Source organism: Tamandua tetradactyla, chromosome 6 (assembly GCF_023851605.1).
Source record: "Tamandua tetradactyla isolate mTamTet1 chromosome 6, mTamTet1.pri, whole genome shotgun sequence".
Lineage (NCBI taxonomy): Eukaryota > Metazoa > Chordata > Mammalia > Pilosa > Myrmecophagidae > Tamandua > Tamandua tetradactyla.
In genome coordinates, this window is record NC_135332.1 from 90,689,470 (window position 1) to 90,716,654 (window position 27,185).

The 27,185-nt window shown below is 34.5% G+C and overlaps 1 protein-coding gene across 1 annotated transcript in view; it reads left to right on the forward strand.

Annotated features, from left to right (window-relative positions):
* The window catches only part of UBE2V2 (ubiquitin conjugating enzyme E2 V2), a 45,347-nt gene that overhangs the window by 11,330 nt on the left and 6,832 nt on the right, over positions 1–27,185 (forward strand). Inside the window, exons 2-3 of the mRNA XM_077166739.1 lie at positions 16,613–16,761; positions 21,492–21,617. Of these exons, the coding sequence (XP_077022854.1) occupies positions 16,613–16,761; positions 21,492–21,617 (275 nt within the window). The remainder of the gene's footprint in view (positions 1–16,612; positions 16,762–21,491; positions 21,618–27,185) is intronic.

The window sequence follows — 27,185 nt, forward strand, 5'->3', positions numbered from 1 at the left end:
TTAGTTTGCGTTTCTCATATGACTAATCATGTTAAGTATCTTTTCATCTGCTTAATGGCCATTTGAGTACCATTGGAGAAATGTCTATTCAAAGCCTTGACTCATTTTTTTTTTAACATTTTTTATTGTGAAATATATATACAAAAACAAATTTCCAAGCACATTTTTTTTTTTTTTCTTTTGCATCAGCAGGCACTGGAAATTGAACCTGGGTCCTGGGTGAGAACTTGGCATGCTGAACTACCATTGCACTGCCCCCAAGTGCATTTTAACAAGTAGTTAGAGAACAGATTTCAGAGTTTGGTTTGGGTTACAGTTCCACAATTTCAGATTTTTCTTTCTAGCTTCTCTAAGACACTGGAGACTAAAAGAAATACCAATATAATGATTCAGCAGTCTTACTCATTTGTTAAATCCTATCTTCTCTGTTATTACTACTCCTCCTGTACTACTTCTCCCAATCTTTAGGGATATTTGGGCTATTCCCATTTTAACTTTTTCATGTTAAAAAGAGGTAGGATAGGGGGATGGAACTAGTTGATGTTCTTGGAGAAGCTGCTCACTCTGGGTTTCAGGACTTATCTGGGCTACGAACTATCTGGAGCTTATGTTTCTAGAAAGTAAACTTAGTGTATAAAATGACTGTGCAATCTCAGATAAAGCCTGAGGTGTTCTTTAGGGTTAATAGGAATGATGGTTGGGGGTTGGAAAACCATGGCAATTAGCAAAATCTAGCTAAAGCTTGCATAAGAGTAGCCTCCAGAGTAGCCTCTCAACTCTTTGAACTCTCTTAGCCACTGATACCTTATTTTGTTACATTTCTTTCCCCCCTTTTGGTCAGGAGGGCATTGTCTATCCCACGATGCCAGAGCTAGGCTCATTTCAGGAAGTCATGTCCCATGTTACCAGGGAGACTTTCACCCCTGGATGTCATTTCTCATATAGGGGGGAAGGTTATATTTTCCTTGCAGACTTAGCCTATTTTTCTTAATTAACTTATTTTTTATTTATGATACATAACGACATACAAACACAAACATTCTTATCATAGGATCGTTCCATTCTTGTTATATAATCAGTAACACACTATCATTACATAGTTGTATATTCATCATCATGATCATTTCTTAGAACATCTGCATCAATTCAGAAAAAGCAATAAAAGAAAACAAAAAAATTCATACATACCATACCCCTTACCCCTCCCCTTCACCGATCATCAGTATTTCAATCTGCTAAATTTATTTTAACATGTTTCCCCTATTATTTATTTATTTTTAATAAGTGTGTAAGATAGACAAAAGGAGCATCAGACACAAGGCTCTCACAACCACACAGTCACACTGCGACAGCCATATCGTCATACAATTATCTTCAAGAAATATGGCCACTGGAGCACAGCTCCACATTTTCAGGCAGTTCCCACTGGCCTCTCCCCTTACATCTCTACTAACAAGGTGATATCTATTTAATGTGTAAGAGTAACCTCCAGGATAACCTCTGGATTCTGGAATCTCTCAGCCATTGATACTTTATTTTGTCTCATTTCGCTCTTCCCCCTTTTGGTCGAAAAGGTTTTCTCAGTCCCTTGATGCTGAGTGCCAGTTCATTCTAGGATTTCTGTCCCACATTGCCATGAAGGTGCACACCCCTGGGAGTCATGTCGCACATAGATAGGGGGAGGGCAGTGAGTTTGCTTGCTGTGTCAGCTTGGCCCATTTTTTAATTGGATTTTTTGTCTTTTGTGATTGAGTGGTAAGAGTTCTTTATATATTAGAGGAAATGCTTTCAGTCTTTCACTGTTGTATATGATATTTGCTGTGGGTTTTTTATAAATTCCGTTTATCATGTTGAAAAAATTCTCTTCTACTCCCAGTTTTCTGAGTATTTTTATCATGACAGGACTTTGGATTTTTAAATGCCTTTCTCTATCACTTGAGATGATCATGTGGGTTTTTCCCTCCATTCTGTTAATGCTGTGTGTTACATTGATTGCTTTTCTATTTTGAACCATCCTGTATTCCTTGAATTAATCCCACTTGACCATGGTTTATAATCCTTTTAATGTATTGTTGGATTTAGTTTACAGGTATTTCCACGTCTATATTTATAGGGGATATTGGTCTGTATTTTTTTTTTTTTTTAATTTTACTGTCTTTATCTGGTGGCATCTGGTCTCACAAACCTCCTCTTGTGTTTTTTGGAAGAGTTTAAAAGGATTGGTTTTAAATTATCTTTAAATGTTCGGTAGAATTCAGCCATGAAACCATCTAATCCTGGACTTTTCTTTGTTGAGAGGTTTTGAGTACTCATTCATCTCTCTACTTTTGTAGATCTGTTGAGATTTTCTATTTCTTCTTGCATCAGATTAGGTAATTTCTATGTTTCTAGGAATTTGTCCATTTCATCTAAGTTTTCTAATTTGTTGGTATATAACTGTTCATAGTACTGTTTTATAATCCTTTTTATTTCGTCAAAATTGGTGGTAATGTCCCCATTTTCATTCCTTAATTTAGTTATATCTTCTCTCTCTCTTTGCCAGTTGGCTAAAGTTTTGATGATTTTACTTTAAAAAACCAACTCGTCTAGTTTGCTAGCTGTTGGAATGCAATACCAGAAATGGAATGGCTTTTAAAAAGGGAAATTTACTAAGTTGCTAGTTTACAGTTCTAAGGCTGAGAAAATGTCCTAATTAAAACAAGTCTCTAGAAATGTCCAATCTGAAGCATCCAGGGAAAGATGCTTTGGTTCAAGAAAGCTGATGACGTTCAGTATTTTCTCTCAGCTGGAAGGGCCATGGTGAATGTAGCAGGGGTTGCTGGCTTTCTTGTGGCTCTACGAAAGGGACTCTCTCCAAAATGTTTCCTCTTTTAAAGGATTTATGGGTGGAGTCACAATTCCATGGAAGCTATCTGATCAAAAGTTAGCACTCACAATTGGGTGGGTCACATCTCCATGGGAACAGTCAAAATGCTTCCAACCAACAATATTGAATGAGGATTAAAGGACATGGTTTTTCTGGGGTCCACCACAGATTCAAACTGGCACACCAACTTTTGGTTTTGCTTTTCTCTTGATTGCTTTTCTGTTCTTTTTCATTTGTCTCTGCTCTAATGTTTACTATTTCCTTCCTTCTTCTAACTTTCAGTTTTGTTTGCTCTCATTCTAGTTTCTTTAGGTACGAAGTCAGTTATAGATATGTGATCTTTTTTCTTTTCTTTTTTTAATGTAGACCTTTAGAGCTATAAATTTCCCCGAGAACTGCCTTTGTTGTATTTGGTATGTTATATTTTTGTTTTCGTTCATCTCAGGATATTTCCTAATTTCTCTTGTGGTTTATTTTTTGACCCACTAGTTGTTTTCATAGTTTGTTGTTTAATTTCCACATATTTGTAAATTCCTCGGTTTTCTTTTGTTATTGATTTTTAGTTTTGTTCCATTGTTGTTTGAGAAGATACTAGGAATGATTTCTATTTTTTAAAATTTATCAAGATTTGATCTATATCCTAATATATGGTCTATCCTGGGAAATATTTCATGTACACTTGAGAAGAATGTGTGTTCTGTTGTAATTGAGTAAAGTGTTTGATATGTGTCTATTAGATCTGTAGTTGTCCTAGTTTGCAAGCTGCCAGAATGCGATATACCAGAAATGGAACAGCTTTTAGAAAGGAAGTTGCATGTTTACAGTTCTAAGACTGTGAAAATGTCCATATTAAAGCAAGGCTATAGAAATGTCCAATCTAAGGCATCCAGAGAAAGATACCTTGGTTCAAGGAGGCTGATGGGGTCCAGGTTTTCTCTCTCAACTGAAAAGGCACGTAGTGAACCTGGCAATGTCTGCTAGCTTTCTCTTCAGATTTTTGTTTCATAAAGCTCCCCTGGGGGCATTTTCCTTCTTCATTTTCAAAGGTCTCTGGCTGCATGGGCTCTGCTGGCTCTGTCCAAAATGTTTCCGCTTTTAAAGGATTCCACTAAACTAATCAAGACCCATCTGGAATGTGTGGAGTCACATCTCCCTCTGATCAAAGGTTAATACCCACAGTTGGGTACGTCATGTCTCCGTGGAGATAATTTAACCAGTTTTCCAACCTACAGTACTGAATAGGGATTAAAAGAAACTGCTACCTCCACAAGATGGATCAGGAATAAAACATGGCTTTTCTAGGGTATATAATCCTTTCAAACTGGCATGTTAGTGTTGTTAAAGCCCTTTGTTTCCTTTTTGATCTTCTGTGTAGATGTTCTATCAGGTATTGAAAGTGGTGTATTTAATTTAAGTCTTCAACTATTGTGTATAACTATCATTTCTCCCTTTAGTTCTGTCAATTTTTGATTCATTTATTTTGGGGCTCTGTTATGAGGTACATATATGTTTACAATTGTTATATATTCTTGCTGGATTGACTCTTTTATCAATATATAATATCCTTGTTTGTAGCTTGTAATCTTTTTTGACTTAAAGTCTATTTTATCTGATAATAATTAACCATATGGCTCTCTTTTGATTGTTCTTTGCGTGGAATATGATTTTCCACCTTTTTACTTTTGACCTTTTTGTGTCTCTGTACCTAAAGTGGGTCTGTTGTAGACAGCATGTTGATGGTTCATACTTTTTCATCCTGTCTGCCAATCTTTACCTTTTAATAGGGGAATTGACATTTGAGGTAATAAGAAGAAATGACTTGCTTCTGCCATTTAGGTATTTTGTTTTTCTAGTCTTGTATATTTTTTGTTTTCTCAGTTACTCTATTTACTGCCTTTTTTTGTATTTAGTTGCCTTTTTGTTATATACCATTTTGATTGCCTTTTTTTCTTTTCCTTACATATTTTTAGTTTTCTTAGTTTTTACCTTTGTAGTTACAGTGAACATATTTGACGAATAACAATCTAGTTCAGCTAGGATCAACCTAGTGGCAATAATATACAAATTCTGTATTCCTGTATATCTCCATCCCTCCCCCTTAATATATTTTGTCTCAGATTACATATTTATACACTATATGCTCATTAACATTTATTTATAAGGTTATTTTACAAATTTTCCTGTTAATTCATATAGGAGGGGAAAAAGCAGTTACAAACCCAAAGTACAACAATACAGCATTTTATTCATCTATGTTCTTATTTCTTCTTATGGCTTTGAGTTACTGCCTAGTATCCTTTTATTTCAACCTGAAGGATTTCCTTTAGCATTTCTTGTCAGGAAGGTCTTCTGGTAATAAATTCCTTCAACTTTTGTTTATTAGTAAATGTCTTAATTTCTCCTTCATTTTTGAAGTATAATTTTGTTGGATATAGAATTCTTGATTGACAGTTGTTTTTTTTTTTATGGACTTTGAATATACCATCCCGCTTTCTTCTGGTCTCATGATGTTTTTTCTTATTATTTTTTAAAATATTTTTTATTGTAAACAATAGACATACAAACATTCTTGACATACAAACATTCTTGACATGGTTACAGTCAGTGGCTCACAATATCATCATGTAGTCATGACCATAGTCATCACCATTTTTAACATTTGCATCTCTCCAGTAAAAGAAAAAAGAGAAAAGAAAAAACTCTACATGTCATTCCTCTTACCCCTCCCTCTCATTGACCACTAGTATTTCAATCTTCTCAATTTATTTTAACCTTTGTTCCCCCTATTATTTATTTCTTATCCAAATTTTTTACCCATCTGTCCATACTGTAGATAAAAGGAGCATCAGACGCAAGGTTTTCACAATCAAACAGTCACATTGTGAAAGCCATATCATTATACAGTCATCTTCAAGAAACATTGACCTCATGATTTTTCATGTTATTCTTATTGGAGATCCCTTGTTTGTGACAAATTGCTTCTCACTGCTTACAGAATCCTCTTTGTCTTTGGATTTTGACATTTGCCATGTGACACGTCTTGGTGTAGATTCTTAAGGGTCTGTCCTATTTGGAGTTTGTTGAGTTTCCTGAATGTTTATAGTCATGCCTTTTATCAGATTTAGAATATTTTCAGTCATTATTTCTTGAAATAACTTTTTTTGTTGTCTTTTTCTCTCTTTATTGTTCTTATGGGACTCCAGGTATATGTATGTTAGTATGCTTGATGGTGTCTCACAGATCTCTCAGGGTCTGCTCACTTTTCTTCATTATATTTTTCTGTCTGCTGTCCACATTGGATAATTTCAGTTCTCTTGTCTTAAGGTTCACTGATCCTTTCTTCTCCTTGTTCACATCAGTTCCTTACCATTATACATCACTCTGACCATTCTCTACCCTTATAATAAGCCAAAACTTACCATTATTACTACTGTTTAATCTGTCTCATGTGTTTGTCATTTTATTTCGTTTACTTGCTGCTCCTGAATTTCATTTCTTTTTATAATTTCCGTCTCTTTATTGTGGTCAGACATTGCTTTCCTACTTTCCTTTAGTTCTGTGTTTATAGTTTCCTTTAGCTTATTAAGTCTTTGATTAATTGTTGCAGTGTATCGTCAGGGATGGTTTCTGGCAAATTTCTTTTTTTCCCTGTGAATGGGCCATACTTTCCTTTTTGTGTGTTTGTAATTTCTTTGTTGAGGATTGGACATTCTAAGTTTTATCTGGAAATTTACTTTTCCTGCTCTGAGATTGCTAGAGTTGTTTTTATTGTTGTTTTTTGGTGGTGTTGAGGACTGGAGCCATCAATTTGTGACTTCTCCAAAACTATTTTTGCTCCCAAATGGGAAATGGGAAGTGGTAAGAGGAGGAGAAAAAAAAAGGTTTTTGCCTTTTTAAGTCATCTTTGCTGCTTTTCCCTGAAGAACTTTGGAACAATGGCTTCCCTGAGCCCCTTGTGGCCCTTGAGCAATCTGAAGTAGCTGGTCCAAAGCAGAGATCATCATCAGGCCACACTCACCTGGGTTTTGTAGAACTAGTTCATTAAGGCTGGGTTGCAGTCCCGCTGGTTCCTGCCATGATGCTGGTGGATTTGGGGATGGTAGCCACTGTACATGTGGTAAAATTCACTGGTATTTACTGCAGTTTATTGGCCTCTATCTCTCCCTCTTTTCTGTGATGTGAACAACAAAACACACACTAATGTTTCTGTTTCATTATGGTTTTAATGTATGTTTTCCTGATTAATAGTGAGATTGAGCAGTGTTTTTGTTCATTCTTGTTTCCTCTTCTGTGGCCCTCCTTATTCATAATAATATTTGCCATTTTCTATAGTTTTTTCTTTTCCTTATTGATTCATGGGAGATTCTTTATTTTGTTTACTGATACTTTGTTGTATGTTACTAATATTTTCTTTCAGTCTGGGGATTTTTTTTTCCTTCTTATCTTTTATAATACTAAATGCATTTAAAAAAAAATTTTAGTTTATCAGTCTTTTTCAGTTTGTGCTTTTTGTTTATGGAAATCCTTTCTTATATTCCAAGGTCATAAGGATATCTTAGTATGTTTTCTTAGTATGTGTTTTGCTGTTCACATCTTGGCATTTAATCTACCTAGGATTGATTTTTATGTGTACTGTGAAATAGGGAAACTAATTTTATTTTGTTTTTTCCTTATGGATAAAATCTCCTGACACCACCACTAAAGTCCTTTTCCTGCTGATTTAAAAATTGTTTTTGTAATAAGTTCAGACTTACAGACAAATTACATAAACAGCGCAAATAATTCCTATATACCTTCACTCAGATGTTAACATTTTATGTATTTACTTTCCCTTTCTGTCTCTTCTTTTCTTCCTCCCTCCCTACTTATCTACCTACACACGTACACACACAATTCTTTTTTTCAGAACCATTCAAGGATGTTACAGACATAATGGCCCTTCACCCCTAAATACTTTAAAAGCAAGTATATTACTGTATAATTCAATAATACAGTTATCAAAATCAGGAAGTTAGCATTGATACAGAACTGTATCTATAGTTTTTACTAAAAATTCTGCCATTTTCCCACTAATATCCTTTAAAGCAAACAAAAAAGAATTCATTTTTTCTGGTACATGACTCAGGGTTACATTTGGTTGTCATGTCTCTTTAATCTCCCTTAATCCAGATTCCTACTGATTTGTAATGCTGCCTCTGTTATGTTATCACATATGCATGTGTTAGGTTTTGTGTTTTTTCTTTTATGTTTGTTGATTCCTGCACTAATTCTACATTATCTGAATTTCTGATGAGGAAGTCTTAATATTTAGGGAATGTATTCTCTTTGGTTTTTTTTTCCTTTGGAAATTTTCTGCAAACTGTTGGCCTTTAGACTTTCCATAAGGATATTAGGAGTCATTAGACAAGTTCCAAGAGCAGTGTTGCTGGAATTTCTGTTGAAATTGCAAGAATCTTAGATTAATTGGGGAAGAACTATCATCTTTGCAATGAGTTTTCTCATGTATACAGATTGCTCTACATATTCATTCTTAATGTTCTTAACTTCTGTTTTGTCCTTTCCACTAAAATCTTACATATTTTCACCTACTCTTCAGCAAAATGATTTTTTAATTTTTTTATTTTTATGGTGTATCTGGAAAGTTTCTTCTTCAAGAGATCTTACTTGTGGCTCCTTTCTGGGTTCATTGTCCTTTCTAGGTGCTCTTATAGGATTTTTCATATTGTACTGTATTGGCTGCTTGATCGTCCCTTCTCCCAGATTGTAAACTTTTTGAGGTCAAACAAAGGTCTTATTCTTCCTGGTACCCATGTGTGATATAGTAACTGGTATGTGGTAGTCACTCAGGTATTTATTGAGTGAAGGAATAAATTGATATAGAAGTCAATAGAAAAGAAGAATGAAGTTAGAGGAGTCACACTTCCTGATCTTAAAACAAATTAGAAAGTCACAGTAATAAAAACAGTGTGGTACTAGCACAAGGTCCAATATATAGACCAATGGAATTGAATTGAGAGCTCAGATATCTACCTGTACATTTTTGACCAGTTGATTTTTGACAAGGGGTCAAAGACCACTCAATTGGGAAAGAATGGTCTTTTCAGTAAATGGTGCTGTGAAAACTGAATCTCCATTGCAAAAGAATGAAGGTCAGCGGGCGGGCCACGGTGGCTCAGCAGGTAAGAGTGCTTGCCTGCCATGCCCGAGGACCCGGGTTTGATTCCCGGTGCCTGCCCATGTAAAAAAAAAAAAAGGAGAATGAAGGTCAGCACCTAACTCTCACCATATACAAAAATCAGCTCAAAACGGATCTTAGACTTAAAGAGCCAGAACTACAAAACTCCTCAAAGAAAATGTAGGAAAGCATCTTTCTGACCTTGTGTTAGGCATTGATTATTTAGACTTGACACCAAAAGCCCAAGCAACAAAAGAAAAAGTAGATAAATGAGACCTCATTGAAGTTAAGAAACTTTTGTGCATCAAAGCACTTTATTATGAAAATAAAGTGACAGTCTAATTAATGGGAGAAAATATTTGGTAACCACATATCTGATAAGGGTTTACCATCCAGAATATATAAAGAAATTCATCAGTTCAATAATAAAAAGCCAAACAACCCAATTTAAAAATGGGCAAAAAATTTGAGGTCATTTCTCCAAAGAAGATATACAGATGGCCAAAAAGCACTTGATAAGATGCTGAACATCATTAGACATTAGGGAAGTGCAAATCAAAATTGCAATGTACCATTTAATATCCACTAGAATGGCCTATTAAAAAACAGAAAATTGCAAGTGTTGGAGAGGGGATGTAAAATGGTACAGCCACTGTGGAAGAGAGTTTGACAGTTTCTCAGAAAGTTAAGTATAGAATTGCCATATTACTTGGCAGTTCCACTTATAAATTGAAAGCAAGAACTCTAACAGATATTTGCACACTGATGATCCAAGTGGCATTATGCCTCTATGCGCAGTTGCCAAAAAATAGAAACAACCCAAGTGTCCATCAGCTGATGAATCAGTAATCAAAATGTGGTATATACATACAATGGGATATTATTCAGCCATAAAAAGGGATGAAATTCTGATGCATTCAACAACATGGATGAACCTTGAAGACATCATATTGAGTAAAAATAAGCCAGATGCAAAAGATAAATGTATGATCTCACTGATTTGAAGTAATTAGAATATGCAAATCCATAGAGTCAGAATCTGAAATATAGGTTACCAGGGAATGGGATGGGGTTAGGGAATAGGGACTTATGACTTAAAATTACAATTTCTATTTGGGATGATGGAAGAGTTTTAGTAATGGGTGGTGGTGATGGTAGCACAACATTGTGAACATAATTAACGACACTGATTTATATATTTGAATGTGGTTGAAAGGGGGACTTTGAGGTTCTATGTATGTGCTAGAATAAAAATTTAAAAAGAAATCCATGAGACTGGAAAACACAAACAGTGAATCCTAGGTTAGACCATGGACTATAGTTAACACAGTTACGAATATGTGCTTTCAAGAGTTGTAACAAGTGTACCACATCATTGTAAGGTCCTGATGATAGGGTGGTTTATGTGAATCCTGTATTTTATGCATGATTGTTCTGTAACCTGCCCTCCCACAAAAGACAATGAATGATATGATGTAGGTCTCGCATTACTTTTTGCTGCCTAATTTGTTTCTTTTTTTTGTTTAATGTGGGCAGGCAACAGGAAGCGAACTGTTTTCTTTTATATGGTGGTGTTTTCATAATTTTTTAGTTCCATTAAGGTAGGCAGACATTTTAAGATAAAGCTAAACATATGTTTAAATTTCAAAATTCTGAAAAATTAGAAAATATTATTTATTGAAACTTTTAAGAATGTTCGTATTAGTGTATTAATTTAAGCACTGAAAAACCAGAAAGATTTTCCAATTTTGGGTCTGAATTTAAATTTTAAAATTTTCTGTGCAGTGCTTCTGTTTACATAGTGAATGCAATAATGGATATCTTTTGAAACAAGTCTTTATTTTAAGTCATATGTATCTGGTCCCTTTTTTTCCCCCTCTTTATTTTCTTGAATTTGAGATGCAGTATGCAGTAACAGAAAGAATATTTTACCCCAGGTTGGGAATTTTGAATTTTAGCCTTAATTCACTGACTAACTTGCTGTGATCTTGAACAGGTTACTTTATATCTCTGGTCTTTGAAAAATATAGCTGTATCTGTCTATCAGAAGTCAAAATATTTTCCCTGTATTTTCAGATAGAATGACTGTATGTGAAAATACTTTGAAAAATATAGAATGATGGTTATGTTATTTCCTTGAGTAGAAGTATTTTGCTTTGAGTACATCCAGTATGTGTAAATTAGAATTTGTATAAAAAGTGTTAATTTAGTATGCTTTACTTTATGGAAAGATTCTTTTTAAGAGTGCAGATCAGAATTTATTATGCCAGAGTGCATTTCCCATCCCCATTAAGTTTGCAGGAATTGGGGGCACTTTAGCTGAAACCTTTGGTGAGTGCCATTGAAGATCCAGGTGGTTCCCTGCAGAGGCAGTGGAGAATAATGACTGTGCATGGGCTTTGAAACCCATATACTTGTCATGTAGTTAGATTGGACCTTGTGAAATTGCTATTTTTGTTGTTTGAAAAATATGTCCGAATATCAGCAGTTTCATAAAATATGCCTTAATAATTGATTTAAGGTAAATCCTTACCTAGTCAAATGGTGATGGTTAATGTCTTATACAGTGAGATTTAATGAAATACTTTTACTTGTCAAGTGTTTAGCAAATAATTGTCTGATAGTAAATGCTCAATAAATTGATGTTTTTAACCAAGCCAAGAAACTACCAGGGTAAGGCAGGAACCATGGAGCTAAAATTACAGGCTGGACTTTTCATCCAGTTTGTTGAAGAGGGACAGAAACCCTTATGTCTAAGAACTGCAGGGGGTAGGTAAGCCACTTGGCCACACCCACAAGATAGATTTGAAATCTGAATGGTCCCATCATCTCTATCACACAGGTGACACAGGCAGCCTCTTTCTTAATCCCACAGATATATTGGACAGTAGGGAAAAGAATAAAGGGGCTGATAGCAGACTTGGGTGTCCTTAGGACCATCTAAGTTGGATTAGAAAACGAGAGAAAAATACTTTATTCAGTTCCTACTGTGATTTTCTCCTTTAATTTTTGAGTAAGTGATCATTCACGTGGTCATATGGGTAAAAGGATGCACAGTGAAGTCTCCCTGCCCTGCTCCCCAACAAAACTAATACTTTAAAATAGCATTCTTCACTGGGGTCTTTAAAAATACTTATGTTTCACATACATATGTGTTCATAAGTAGAAAAAAAAGGAAATTATAAAATTTAAGTAATACGGTCTCGTTTAAAAAATATATACAAACCAAATATGTATAGAAAATCTGTAAAGAAATATACCAAAATATTTACAATGATGTAGATTTTTTTGGTATTTGTACATTTCAGACTGGTCACTATCAGCCAGTAATATTACTATATGAAACACTTTTAAACTGTATGACTCTTCCAGTGTGAAATAGTGGAGATAAACTGCAGGTGGTGCTATGAATTTGATTTATTTTATGTTTTTTGAGTTTGTGTGAAATTATGAGATCTGATATTGAAGAGATAATAGTCATTATTTCCTCTTTTCCCTCACACCAATCCTACAAAGTAAATGTGTCTCTCTTTAGTGATGAGAAAGCAGACCCAAGTAACACAGCTGGAACTCGAGCACATATCTTTTTTTTTTTTTTTTTTAACATTTTTATTGAGAAATCTTCAGACACATGTAATCCATACATAGTATACGATCAGTGGCTCACAATCTCATCATATTGTTGTGTATTCATCACCACGATCATTTTTAGAACATTTGCATTAGTCCAGGAAAATAAATAAAAAGAAAAACTCATACATCCCATATCCCTTACCCCATCTCTCATTGACCACTAGTAAGTATTTCAACCTACCCATTTTTTTTTTTACCCTTTATCCCCTATTATTTATTTTTTATCCTTTTTTTTTTTTTTAACTCATCTTTCCATACCCTGGATAAAAGGAGTGTCAGACACAAGGTTTTCACAATCACCTTATAAAAGCTATGTGTGGAAATCTATAAATTTACACAGTCATTTTCAGGAATCAAGGCTCCTGGAATACAGTTCAACAGTGTCAGATACGTCCCTCCAGCCATTCCAGTATACCATGAACTAAAAAGGGCTGTCTATATAATGCATAAGAATAACCTCCAGGATAACCTCTCGATTGTTTGAAATCTCTCAGCCAGTGAAACTTTTGTCCCATTTCTCTCTTTCCTCTTTTGGTCAAGAAGGCTTTATTAATCCCATAACCCTAGGTCCTGGCTCATCCCAGGAGTTCTGTCCCACATTGCCAGGGAGATTTACACTGGGGAGTCATGTCCCACATAGGGGGAGGCCAATGAGTTGGCTTAGAGAGGCCGCATCTGAGCAGCAAAAGAGATTAAGCATACTTATAAGTAGGCTAAGCCTTTCCTTTGCAGGAATAAATTTCATAGGGGTGAATCCCAAGATCAACGGCTCAGCCTATTGAATTAGTTGTTCCCAGTACTTGAGAGAGTCTCAGAAATTCCCCAAATGGGAAAGTTAAATATTTCCTCCTTTCTCCCCAGTGCCTCAAGCAGACTTTGCAAATGTTTTTTTATTCAGTGCCCAGATTACTCTGGGATATATTGGGGCACCACACTAACCTATACAAGCCAACAAGATCTCACACCCTATTCAGGATTCCATTATTTATTATGTACTTATTATGGTGTTCATCTAAACTGACCATACAAGTTAAATTAGGTAATGCGCTACCCAAAATATAAATTTTTGCACCAAATAAACATCTCTCCCTTTGGTCTCACATAGAAGTTGAAGTTTTAAACTGTGGACCATATCATCCTTTAACCTGTGGTCTGAATTACCATAGTCTTATCCTGATCAGCTTCATTCATATCTCTAGTTGAAGTATGGTCATGTTTTCAACTTTTTAAACAGTTACTGTATGGGGTATTGCTAACTTTCATAGCTTACTTCAGGGTGGAGCACAGCTCTTGCTCTTCCAAGACAGTCTGCCTCTCATTCTTTTTTTTTTTTTTTTTTTTTTTTTTTTTCAGTATTTTTGCAGAACTTTCTTGGCGTTCATTTTCTTTTTTTAAAAGTGTTGGTTTGGACTGGGTGAAATCTCAGATTCTTCTAGACTTAAAAATTGTCAGCATTTTAAAAGAGTTGTAGCTAAAAAAATAGGGATGTGTGATTGGGCTACCTTTTTTTTTTTTTGTCTTTAAAAGTGATGGTCTCAGGCTAAAGATTAAAGTATTTAAAAATAAAATTGTTTAAACGCAGAGAGCACGTGTATGTCTGCACACAGGAAAAAGACAATTGCAGAAAAGGATTCACAGAAGGCAAGAAATGCAGGGAGCAGTTTGTGTTCACTGCAGTGTTTGTGAAGCAATATCCCCATCTTGTGGCTTTCTTCTCTCCATAGGTGTTTGTAGTTGGATGAAATGAAACTAGAGTGCACTAGCCCTGCATTTAGGAACATAGCTGAAAAAAAAATAAAAATAAAATTAAAAAATAAAAAAAAGAAAAAGAAAACAAAAATAAAAAAAGAAAAGAAAAAATGTAGCTTGCTATTTATTTTCGTTTGGCATCTCATCCAAAATAGTTATAACCTTTTAAATATTACCATTCCCAATCTGTTAATCTTAACAATTTTCCCAAAATGCTATGTAGAGAGATGGTGTAAACTCTAGTATTAGCTAGTCACACTGTAGTTTTGGAGGCTCATAAAAGTCACTTGAATAGCTGGTAATGAAAAGGATATTTAATGCAAATTTTAGAATTATTCTTGTGGGGGAAATGTCTTTATAATGGGAAGGGCTGTCAAGCTTATTAAGTGTTGCTTTCAAAGGAGTTCAATAAGTAATATACTGTGGAGATCATGACTGTACATCTACCGGAAAAGAAAAAACAAAACAATTGCTCTAGTGTTATGTAAATAGAAATTTGTATCTTAGAATAAAATTTTCAGTGATCACTCTAATTAGTAAATAGAAGACTTATACACTTCTGTTAATACAGAAGTTAACTAGTCAATATTTATTGTGTTTATTATGGATTACCTTGTTTATTTTTCACAATGATCCTTTGAGGTAGAAACTCTTGTTCCAGTTTTACAGATGAGAAAACTGCCTGGAGTCACATATCAAGTGAGCAGCAGAACTAGAAGCTGAATGTAGGCAGATTGATTCCTAGGCCTGTGTTCAAAACCACTGGGAATGGTTAAAAGAACAGCTTTGGTCTAAAAACTGGATTTTAAGACCTATCTACCACCTTCTCTAAATTTCAGTTTCCACAGCTCTAAAGTAGATGTTTTTAGGATTAAATGGAATAGGTACAAGAAATGGTTATTAATTATTATGGTGGTTATAATAATTACTGCACTTCTTATTGTGACTTATATTAGCTCCATTTCTATAACCCACATTTTCCAAGCATTATTTAATGAAGCAAATACAAAAAGTAGGTAGGTTTTTTTTTAAATTGTAGTACTTTTAGGATATTTGTTATATGTCCAGAAGGTTTATTTTGAATTGGTTAAGTGAAGGAGATATTTTGGATTGAAAAGGAGAGGGAGGTTACACAAAATGACAACTGCTTTTCATCAGATGTCATTTTTTCCTTTCTGCCTCATAATTTTGTGTGTGTGTGTGTGTGTGTGTGTGTGTGTGTGTGTGTATGAGAGACAGAAGAGGAGTCTTGAGGGAATTTGCATATGTTTAATAGGAGCTTGGGGTTGGAGGAGTCTATTAAGGACATAGAAGTCCATTCCTAGGTAGAGAGACCAGGCCAATAATCCCAGGAAAAATTATGATTGGATTCAAGGAATTAGAGGGCAAAATGGTGGAAAAGACTGGATTCAGTGAGAACGAAGGAGTAGGAACTGAAAGACTAGTATATTCTAAGCAGAGAGGAAGATTTCAGTGTAAAGATTTTAGAAATAAAGTAACAAGTGATTGAGGTTTAAGTGCTGTGGAGCGGAGGTGTGAGAAGGGTCAAGGAATTGTGAAAAAATTTGCTAGTTTAGGCAAGAAGGTGAGTATCTTGGGAAACTGTTAGGAATATAAAGGAAATGTGTTCTCCAACCAGATAATTCCCCAGGTGGAATTCTATGCAGTGGTAGGACCCATTGGTTTGGATGAGAGAAGAAAAAAGACCAGGACAGAGGCGGGCCTGCTTTAGCATTCTTCAAAAACGGTACCTTATAGTGTTTTCTAAGATGGAACATAATTTTATTCTTTAAAAACCTTTACAGAGTATATGCAGATGAAATTTAGGCTTTTGAACTTTATGATCATGCCTGTTTAGTTAATGCAGTGTACTTGGTAGAACAGAAACCTCAGTGAGGGAAAATACTTTACAATCATTTCTTTATGATTGCTTTATGTCAGTATAAACTTGAAAGAATTTGTATACATGTTCTAAACAGCTATTAATGTGTGGTATAGTATTTTCTTTAGCACTTTCATTTTGAGGGGTTTTTAGACCCAAGATTTTCTTGGGCAGAATGTTTATCAAGGGGATTTTGTCTTTGGGGGGAATGATTTGTAAAGCTTAATCTGGAAAAAGCTGAATTTGAATATTTGTAGCTCTTATAATTATGAGCTTTTTACGTTTATATTGACATTCTTTTGTATAGGAGTTAAAGTTCCTCGTAATTTTCGCTTGTTGGAAGAACTTGAAGAAGGACAAAAAGGAGTAGGCGATGGTACTGTTAGCTGGGGCCTGGAAGATGATGAAGATATGACACTTACAAGGTGGACAGGCATGATTATTGGGCCACCAAGGGTCAGTGCTATACATTCTATATTTTTTCTATTAATATTTATTATAAATTTAGAGTAAGCAATTTATTTGATGATGTTGATATTAAAATAAATAATTATAATTTCTAACTGAAATAATTCTTCCTTTTTATTCATTTTGTATGTACATACTGATGTTTCCCTGTGTGCAGGGTATAATGTCTGATTATCTGGAGGATTGGGGGGAAAAGATTGATAAGGTAGTTGCTGTTAAGGTGTTTACAGTTTAGTAAAGGAAAAAAAGCATATACAAATGACAAATGCTAAATACGGCAGAGAAAGTTCACTATGGGACTTTAGAATATGTTTCTTCTAGCTGGAATAATTGAGGAAGGCTGAACAGTGGAGGAAGTTGCCTTTGGAATGAGCCTTACAGGACTGACTGGTAGGATTTCAGAAGGTGGTGATGGGGATGGAGAACATTCCAGATAGAGAGGAGAAAAGGTGAGGAAATGAAGGGGATATTTGGGAAGAGCAAATAGTCTACTTTGATGTAATGTGTTATTAACCCACTTGAATGTAACCGAGATTTCTAAATTGACTTGTGTTGAGTACACATTGCTATTTGCTCCTGACATATCATGTAATCATTATAGGCCTCAATTTCTTCATCATAAAATAAATGGAAAAGTTTATGATTCTTACTGTTTTTCAATATTGTTAATGGCAATAGGTCCATTGTACTTTATTCATATTCTTAGGTCTTTTTCAAGTCTATGAAGTCCTATTTTTATTAATTCTTTTTTTCTAGATTGGAAATTCTTTTTCTACATTGCCTCTCTTACTCAAAGGTCCTGTTTACTGTACTTAGCACAATCAGTCTTTAAAATATATACTGTATAGTATCTTCGACTTGCTGAAAAGTATGCAAATTTGAAGATTCATATATTGGTTGCTGCCTTATCATGAGAGCTATTTTGCCTCTGGGTAGAGTTTAGATTTCCTCTTGATTACAAAAGAAAATTGGATTAGATAATAAGCCATGTTAACTTCAGAGGAGGAATTAATATATATTATGTTTTTTTCATGTATTCTGTTGCAAATTTCATGCATACTTCTAAACTAACCTGACTACCTCCACCCCTCATTTTTCTATAAGACATTTTAGGAAAGCAAAAAAATATTGATAGTTAAATTCCTTGATGTGTTTTATAACTTGGTATTGTAATGTAATCCTTGATTCTCACTGCTTGTGGTCAGTATTGTCATGGTTTGTTTGGTAAGTAGTGCTTACAATTTATGAACATTCTGATTTAATGAATGCTTTGAGATTTAACAGTCTAAATTTGATAGGGTTTAAATTTTAAAGTATTTCGTTTTTCTCCAGCCATTGCCTCCAGTGGACTTTATATGGTAAGAATGTCTTGAGACTGTTTGTGAGCTTGTTGGGGGTCTCGTGGGCTGTCCTGTTCCACAGTCCCCAGATTTGGGAGAGCAGCAGCCCTGCTTGCCTTTTTATTCAGTTGGGGCAGCCGACAGGACTTCTTAGGCAACTGCAGGGTGCTGAGTTGGGGAGGATGGTTGCTCCTCTGTGGCTCCTCTCTCCCTCTTCCCTGCTCAGGGATTGCTGGGCAGATATGCAAATCTCCTGCCTACTACCCTGTCGCCTCTTCTTCTAGTGGGTCCTTGAGTCTGTGCGTTATGGCTGACTTGGAACCCTCTTTTGCTTTGGATACTACAAAGAAGTGGCGAGGGGAGTACCCTGCAAAAGCCAACATTCTTCCCTAAGCAGATTCTGTCCACCATCTGATGATTTTCTCCTGAAACATCACTCTCCTGGACATCATTTGTCTTCTTTGCTGTGTAGGGTGTGTGTGTGGATATATGCAGGGGGTACAGATATGTGGGGGGTGTGTCTACAGGGGCAAGTGTGGTATGTGGGGGACGTGTGGGGCATGCAGGGTGTGTGTGAGTTATGGAGGGCAGATAAAGATGTGTGGAAATGTGTATAGTGTGTATGTAGGGGTGTGTTGGGGGGCTGAGTGAAGACTGGGTGAAGGTTGCTGGTTGCAGTACTCATTCCAGTTGCCTGTTAAAAAAACTGTGCAGGGATTGGTGGCTGATCCCAGTGTTTTCTCTTTAGAATGTGGTATGTTTAGGGCTAAACATACCACAAAATTTTTCTAAACAAAATTTAGAAATTTTGTTTCCCAGCTAGGGTCATAGGAAAACTCTTAAATTAATATATAGTTATATGGTTGTTGTTGTTGTTTTTACATGATTAAAAACCTTGCTTTTTTATGTTACTCCAATATTTATTTGGATTTATTTGGATTTATATATGATTAGAAAATTTGTTTCCCTATTTATGTTGTTTTTTTTTTTTTTTGGCATGGGCAGGCACTGGGAACCGAACCCAGATCTCTGGCATGGCAGGTGAGAACTCTGCCTGCCCAGCCACTGCAGCCCACACTATTTACGTTTTTTGTATGGAATTTTTCAAAGCAATATTTTTGAGTGTTTAGAGGTTTAGTAATTTTTCCAAGTTCCTCATGTATAAATAGGGATACTAGACTCATCTTTAGAAGTTGTGAGCATTAAACAGACAGTAGGAAAATACCTAACTATAGTAGATACTTGGTAAATATTAGTTCCTTTTTACTACTGTCTTTCCTGTTTTATTTTGCTCTTGCTTTCATTAGACAATAGAAGGACTTAGCTTTTAACTTAAAATTTAGGGCTCATAAAATTAATCAAAGGTGTCATAAGTTAAATATTTAAGCATTGAATTTAGATCAGTAGGCTAGCTTGGAAGACTTTTTTTTTTTTTAACTTAATTGAGATTTACTTTACATGCAGTGAAATGCACAGATCTTTGATGAGTTTGATAAATGTGCATGTGTATGTGAATACATATATATATATGTATCATCTTATTACCCACACAAGATAACAGAACATTCCATTGCCTCAGAAAGTTCCCTTATTTCTATATCCCATTTTCATCCCTATCCCCAACCACTGTTTCTTACACTATAGATTAGTTTTGCCTGTTGCAGAACTTTGTACTAGTGGAATCATGTAGAGTGTAAGCTTTTGGTTCTGTTACTTTTGATCAGCATAGAGTCTTAGATTCATCTGTGTTGTTGCCTATCTTAGTATTTGTTTCTTTTTATTACTGGCTAGTATTGTACTATGTGAAGATACCATAATGTATTTATTAATTCTGCTTGTGGACATTTTGATTTTTCTCATTTCTGGTTATGACAAATAAAGCTGCTGTGAGCATTAGTGAACAAGTCTTTTTGTGGACATAACGTTTTAATTTCTCCTGAATAAATTCCTAGGAGTTGGAATTGCTGCATTTTAGGGTAGTTATGCTTGTTTATCTTGATGAGATAAAATTGTTTCCACAGGGCTTCCATTCCTACCAGCAGAATGAGAATTCTGGTTGTTTCCCATACTTGAAGTAATTTTGACATTACAGAATTTCTGGGGGCTAACATTTTTTTTTTTTTTAAATGCTACTTCTGTAGAGAATTTGATGTGCATCCAGATTGGAGAACCACAAAATCAGATAATTTCTTGAGATTTGCCTAGTTTTAGTCTTTACTATACGTATCCAGAGTTCTAAACATATTATTAATATTTGTTTGTTTTTAAACTTGGATGAGATTTATACAATTTTTAAAATATTGAAGTATTTAATAGAATATACATGAAACTTGCATACTTTTAAAGTTATACTGTAGTTTGATATCCCGAACATGACTTCTGATTGGGAGTAGCTCTTTTTTATGGGAAAGGGAGTTGTGGATCAGTTTTAGTAAGTAAAATGTCTAGATGATTGATTAACTTCTTTTCTTTTTTCTGGTTTTATATAAGAACCAGCAGGTATTAAATTTGTCAATTTCATTTATTTTTCACTTTCTTATTTTAATAATACACTTCTATGTAACCAAATGAACAAAAGCCGTGAGGAAGAGTACGAGTTACTTATAGGCATTGAAAATAAGCCCTGAAAAATCTAGGAGCTTTAATCTGATATTCTAAAATGACTTAAAAAAAAATATGATAGTGATAATTAAATTTAATGATTAAGGAACTTTATTTTAAAATTATATATAAACATAAAGTTTACTGTTGTATAATTCAGATAATGGAATTTAATGAACTATAAGATTAATAAAGTAATAATGTAAATACAACTGATAGTGACATGAAATATGTTGTAGTGCTGTAAGATGGTATTTTATGGTATTTTCCTTTTACTAGAAATTATTGATTGCCATATAAATAGAGTACTATATATTTTATTATCCAACCAGATTTAATTGAGAATGAAAAGGAACACAATTAACAATTAGTACTGAGTCAGTAGTAGTCTGTAGTTCCTGAACCAACCCGAACCTTTATTTGTGAGTGGCACAAATCAAGTAGTCCCTCCACATACCATGTAAACTTTACAGCAAGTTTTATTTTCCTTTTCATTTGTTATTTGTATCCTAAACAACAAGTTTTGATCATATTGATACTACTTTGTAGAATAATTTAACTTTTATGAAATCCCTACTTTTCAGTACCTTGCTACATTTTTTCCTAAAAATGTGTGTCAAATAAATGTAAATGTAGAAAAGCAGACTCTTGACCATAAACACAGTCATATCAAGCACATTCATTTTCAATTTTTCCTCTTTATTACCATTTAGACATTATTATTTTAGACATTGTGATTTTGACTGTCCTTCCTTTTTTTTCTCTTTTGCCTTGCAGACAAATTACGAAAACAGAATATATAGCCTGAAAGTAGAATGTGGACCTAAATATCCAGAAGCTCCTCCAACAGTTAGATTTGTAACAAAAATTAATATGAATGGAATAAATAATTCCAGTGGAATGGTAAGTTGAAGTAGTCGTTTTTTTCCTCATATAACTTATAAATGTAGTCTGGAGAAAGATAAAAAACAAAATGACTTTTAGCTGAAAATCTAAAGAAGTGTGTCTTGTGTTATTTTTCTTTTTAAATCAACCTATCCTTAAACGTTTTAATACACTGATCTCAATAGATGGTGATGGTAAAGATTACCAGTTGCTTCAGTAGTCTTATATATTTGATGAAAAGATTACCATTATTTTTCATTGCATATTACTTTTCTTCAAGATTAAAGTACATTTGTTAGGATTAAAAGGATGGAGATTCGTGAAAGGGCTTTTCTTTGAGAAACAAATATGTCTGTATTAGAACAAGTAGTTATGGTTGAACAGCATTGTTTGCTTAAAACAAATAAACCAGAATGACATTTTGGAGCTAGGAAATTCAGAATTAAATTTGAGACTCACCTCTGAAAAGTTTATTTGATCTCATGGGCTTCTTGTCTGTGTGCTCACATTTTACCTCTTTCTCCATTTCCCTCTCCCATCTTATTTGTCATTAAGTCCTGTAAAACCTGTAGGTTTAAGATGTAATCTGAGTCAAGTCTTATTTGCCTATTTGTATTGCCACCAAATGAATGTTGGCCAGTCTGGCTAATCCCAGTGGTTCTTTCACTTCTCAGTCTAAATGTCACTTATCAGGGAGTTCTTTCCAATTCCTCAATCTAGATTAAGTCCTTTCATTTACTCTTTTGTAGTTACTCTGTTCTTCTTTTCTTTTATAGCACTTATTATAAATTTATTATCATTTTTCTGTATTTTGTTTTTACATTTTATGTTTTTAAAAGAAATATTTTTAACATTTATACCAAGTTTTAGAATATGGTATAATTAACCCCCCTGTAGGCTCTGCTTACCTTTGTCAAATCTTAACATTTTTGTCTTATTTGTAATAGATCTTTGCTTTCTAATAGAAAGCCTACACTATAAATAGACTTAACTGTGTGTGTGTAGCTCTCTTCTTCTTCCTCAGAGGGTCTACCCATTTGGAATTTGGCATTTATCATTTTTGTGCATGATTGTTGTGCTTATTTTACTCTGTACACATTTGTACCTGCCCCTGTATTATATCATTTTTGTATGATACCATGTCAGTAGTACCATACAAAAGATTTATCCATGTTGGGTCATGAAAAGTATTCATTTTCATTATTATTTAACGTTTCATTATTATTCCAATAATTCCATTATTCCATTATTATTTAAGATTCCAAAAGCTCAACTGGCTGAGCTTTTAGGTTGTTTTCATTGAAAAGATTGCTGAAGTGAATATTCTTAAAGTATTCTTGCACATGTGTCAGAGTTCTGTAGGTCAGTGCTTCTCAAACTATCTGTGGTAGAGAACTGGGTGTTTTTTGTTTCTAATCTGTTATGGGTCAATACTTTTGTAAAATTCAATAAAAATGAATTACTAGGGGTACAAGTGTAATTCAGTGGTACAATTCTTGCCTGCCACGTGGGAGACCTAGGTTCAGTTCCCAGTCCATGCACTTTCCAAAAAACAAACAAAAACTCAACAAATGGTGCTGCAATAATGAGATACTCACATGGAGAAATAATGAAAGGTGACCCTGACATACAGCATACCAAAAAAAGAATTACTAGAAAAGTGAAATAAAAAACACATAAAAAATGCAAGCCCCAATTTTGTGTGTGTGTGTGTGTGTGTGTGTGTGTGTGTGTCTGTGTGTGTCTGTGTGTGTCTGTGTAGGCACTGAGAATCAAACCCGGGTCTCCAGCATAGCAGGCGAGAATTCTGCCACTGAGCTACCATAGCACCACCCAATCTGCAAATTTTTAAATAAAAAATTCACTGTCGTACTGCTGAAAAAATTTTCAACACTTGTCTGTTTCTTAACTTATTTTGGTATAGTCCAGTAAAAACAGTTCACAGACTGACACCATTCCATTGCGCATGCTTTGCAGAATACTGCTCTAGGGGCTGCATTAGAAGTAGAATATATACTGAGTTGTTGGACTTGTCTTTGACTTGATTAAATATTGCCACATTGCTTTCTACAGTATTGTATATCGATGTCAGCCTTGCTAATAATGTATGAGTTCCTCCAAATTTTGCATTCTCACTAGCACTTTGTATTGTTTGTCTGCAGTAGGTATTTGAAAATAGAAATATATTGATTTTAATTATTATTGGAGTGTAGGTGAATATATAGAGGGTGAAGATAAGGTGACTGTATTAGATATCAGGTTTTCTCTTGATCTACCAATCTAAGAATTGGGTTACCAACAAATTTTTATTTTTAAAATTTGAAGAATTTTTTTTAATTCCTTTTAAAACTAGTATATAATACAGAATATCACATTGACCATTGGTGATTATACCTGAATAGTTGTATATATTTTGAGGCTATTTATGTACCTGATGAATCACAAGCAGTGTGGGTGGGTGTTGCTTTAATAATTTTGGTTTATATCTATTTAATACAATTTGGTGAAATTATCCTTGTGGGTGGTTAGCCCTGTAAAGCATAAATTGCAGTGCTTTATGCTTTGAGGTCTTGTTTTAGAAGTTATTGTGCATTATAGACTAATAAGATGCAAGTTTTGTTCTGACATGATACTTATTTTCCATGTTCTCTTCTCTCCCCTTATCATCATCTTTCTTGTTTTGTTTTTTGTGAATTTTTTGTGCACTCTGTTAGTATTTCACAGGATTAGCAATCACTTATGTTTATTTAACTACCATTTACAGCTGGAAGTGTTTATTTCTGCTTTGGAAAAGCTTGGTATTCTCTACATTTATGCTGTAAACTGTCGTTCAATTAAAGCGTCTATTTGAAATAGGCTAAGGGAGTTGCTACTTTTAAAGTTAAAGCACTAGAGAAACATTTTCAGTACATCTTTGTCATTCTTCTCAATCTTTTAGTTGCTCATAAAGAAAGTATTCTAAAATAAATTTTCTGTTTTTAACAATTTTATTGAGATAAAATTCACCTTTAAAGTGTGCACTGCAGTGTTCTTTGATACACTGATACATAGGGTTCTTTGATACATAGTGTTATGCAACTATTACCACAAACTTATTTTAGTTTTAACTATTACCACAAACTTATCACTTACCTGCTTTCTGCCTCTATAGGTTTACCTTTTCTGGACATTTCATTTAGATGGCATCATATAGTATGTTTTCTTTTGTGACTAGCTTCTTTCACTTAACGTTTTTCAGGGTTCGTCCAAATTGTGGCATGTATCGTTTTTTTAAAATTGCTGAATGATATTCCATTGTATGGATATATCAGACTTTATCTGTTATCAGTTGATAGACATTTGAGTTGTTTCCACTTTGGGCTGTCATAAATAATGTTGCTGTTAATAACCATGTACAGGATTTTGTGTAGGCACAGTTCTCTTGGGTATAATGTAGGAATGGAATTTCCAGGCCATGTGATAGCTCTATGTTTAACTGCTTGAACAGCTGCCAGACTGTTTTCCAAGTAGTAGTACCACTTACATTTCACCAGCATTGTACAAGGGTTCCAATTTCTCCACATCCTTACCAGTACTTGTTGCAGTTTGTCCTTATGATTCTTGCTATCATAGTGAGTGTGAAGTGATATTTCATTGTAGTTGATTGCTATTTTCCTGATGATTAATAATGCTTATTGGACATTTGTATATCTTTTTTTGGAGAAATGTCGAATAATTCAGATCATTTTCCCATTTTTAAGCTCTTTAAATTAGCAGGCATTTATTATTTCACATGTGGGTGCTGCTTAGCTGGATCCTATGGCTCAGGGTTTCTCAGAAGGTTGCAAAGTGTCAGCTGGTGCTGCGGTGTCAACTGAATGCTCGACTAGGAAATGATCCTGTTCTAAACTCACTCATGTGGCTTTTGGAAGAATTCAGTTCTTTGTGGATTATTGGGCTGAGGGCCTCAGTTCCTCTCTGACTATTGCACAGAGGCCTTTTTTAGTTCCTTGCCTTATAGACATCTCCATGGGCCAGTTTACAACATGGCAGCTGGCTTCCTTTAGTGAAAAAAGAGAGAACAAGAAAGAATGAGATGGAAGCCAGAGCTCTTTTGTATCCTAGTCTCACAAATAACATCCCAGTATTCTATTTGTTAAAAACAAATCATTGTGTCCAGCCCACTCAAGGAAAGGGATTATGTAGGGCTTCAGTATCAGGAAGTGGGATCTTTGGGAGCCACCTTAAAAGCTGCCTACTACAGTCTGCCATTTGCCCATATTTAAATTGGGCTTTTGTTATTGAGTTGTAAGTATTCTTTTTATATTGTACAAGAACCACTTATATATATGATTTGCAAATATTTTCTCCAATTCTGTGGGTTGCCTTTCTCTTTCTTGATGGAATGGTGTATAGTACAAAGTTTTAATTTTAATGTAAGCAGTTTATCCTTTTTCTTTTGTTTCATGCTTCAGGTGTCATCTGTCTAAGAAACCATTGTCTCATCCAACATTACAGATATTCAAATATTTATGTCTATGTTTTCTTCTAGAAAATTTATAGTTTTAATTCTTACATTTACTTCTATGATCCATTTTGAGTTGGTTTTTGTATATCATTTGAGGTAGCGGTCCAATTTCATTCTTTTGCGTGTTTAATCCGGTTGTGCCAATATCATTTGTCTTTCATAAGAGATGGAAATTTTCATTGATTATTTCCTCCATTAATCTTCCTCCTGCTTTTCCTTTCTCTTCTCCTTCTGGAACATTCACAACATGTGTATTCGTGCACTTCATGTTCTCATTCACTTCCCTGAGACTTGCTCATATTTTTCCACTCTTTACCCTATATTTTCTTTTGTGTGTCTGATTTCAGATGTCCAGTCCTCTAGTTCACTAGTCCTTTCTTCTGCCTCTTCAAATTTGTTGTAGGTTTCCATTGTTTTATCATTTCTTCTGCTCTTTACCTTTCATTTTCATAAGTTCTGTAATTTGTTTTTTCAAACTTTCGATTTCTTCTTTTTGTTCACCCAGTGCTGCCTTTATATCCTCCTTTGATTTGATTTTTGATGAGATTTTCCATGTCTGTTTGAACTTCCTGAATTAGTTGTTTCAACTCCTATATCTCATTTGAATTGTTGGTTTGTTCCTTTTACTGGGCCATAACTTTGATTTTTCTAGTATGACGTTATTTTTTACTGGTGTCTAGGCATTTGATTTCCTTAATTAGTTTATTCTGGATGTTGTTTTCACTCTTTTACCAAGGATTTTCTTGCTGGATGACTTTGTTCTCTATCTGTTCTTTTATAATCAGTTCAACTTATTCTGGACCTCTGGCATAGGTTCTGTTAACTGATTAGAATTTTTTCAGTTCTTATTTTTCTGTTTCTTACCCTGTCTATATGGAGCCTTTATTCTTCTTATTATTTTTTGGAGGAAGGTCTCCTCAGATATCATAGACCTATGCTGATTTGAATGGAGTTTGTATCCTAGAAGAGCCTTGAATTAATCCTTACCGGTCTTGTGGGAGCGATGGTTTCTTCTAATCCCTATTCAGCACTATAGGCTGGATACCTGATTAGGTTGTCTCCGCAGAGATGTGACTCTA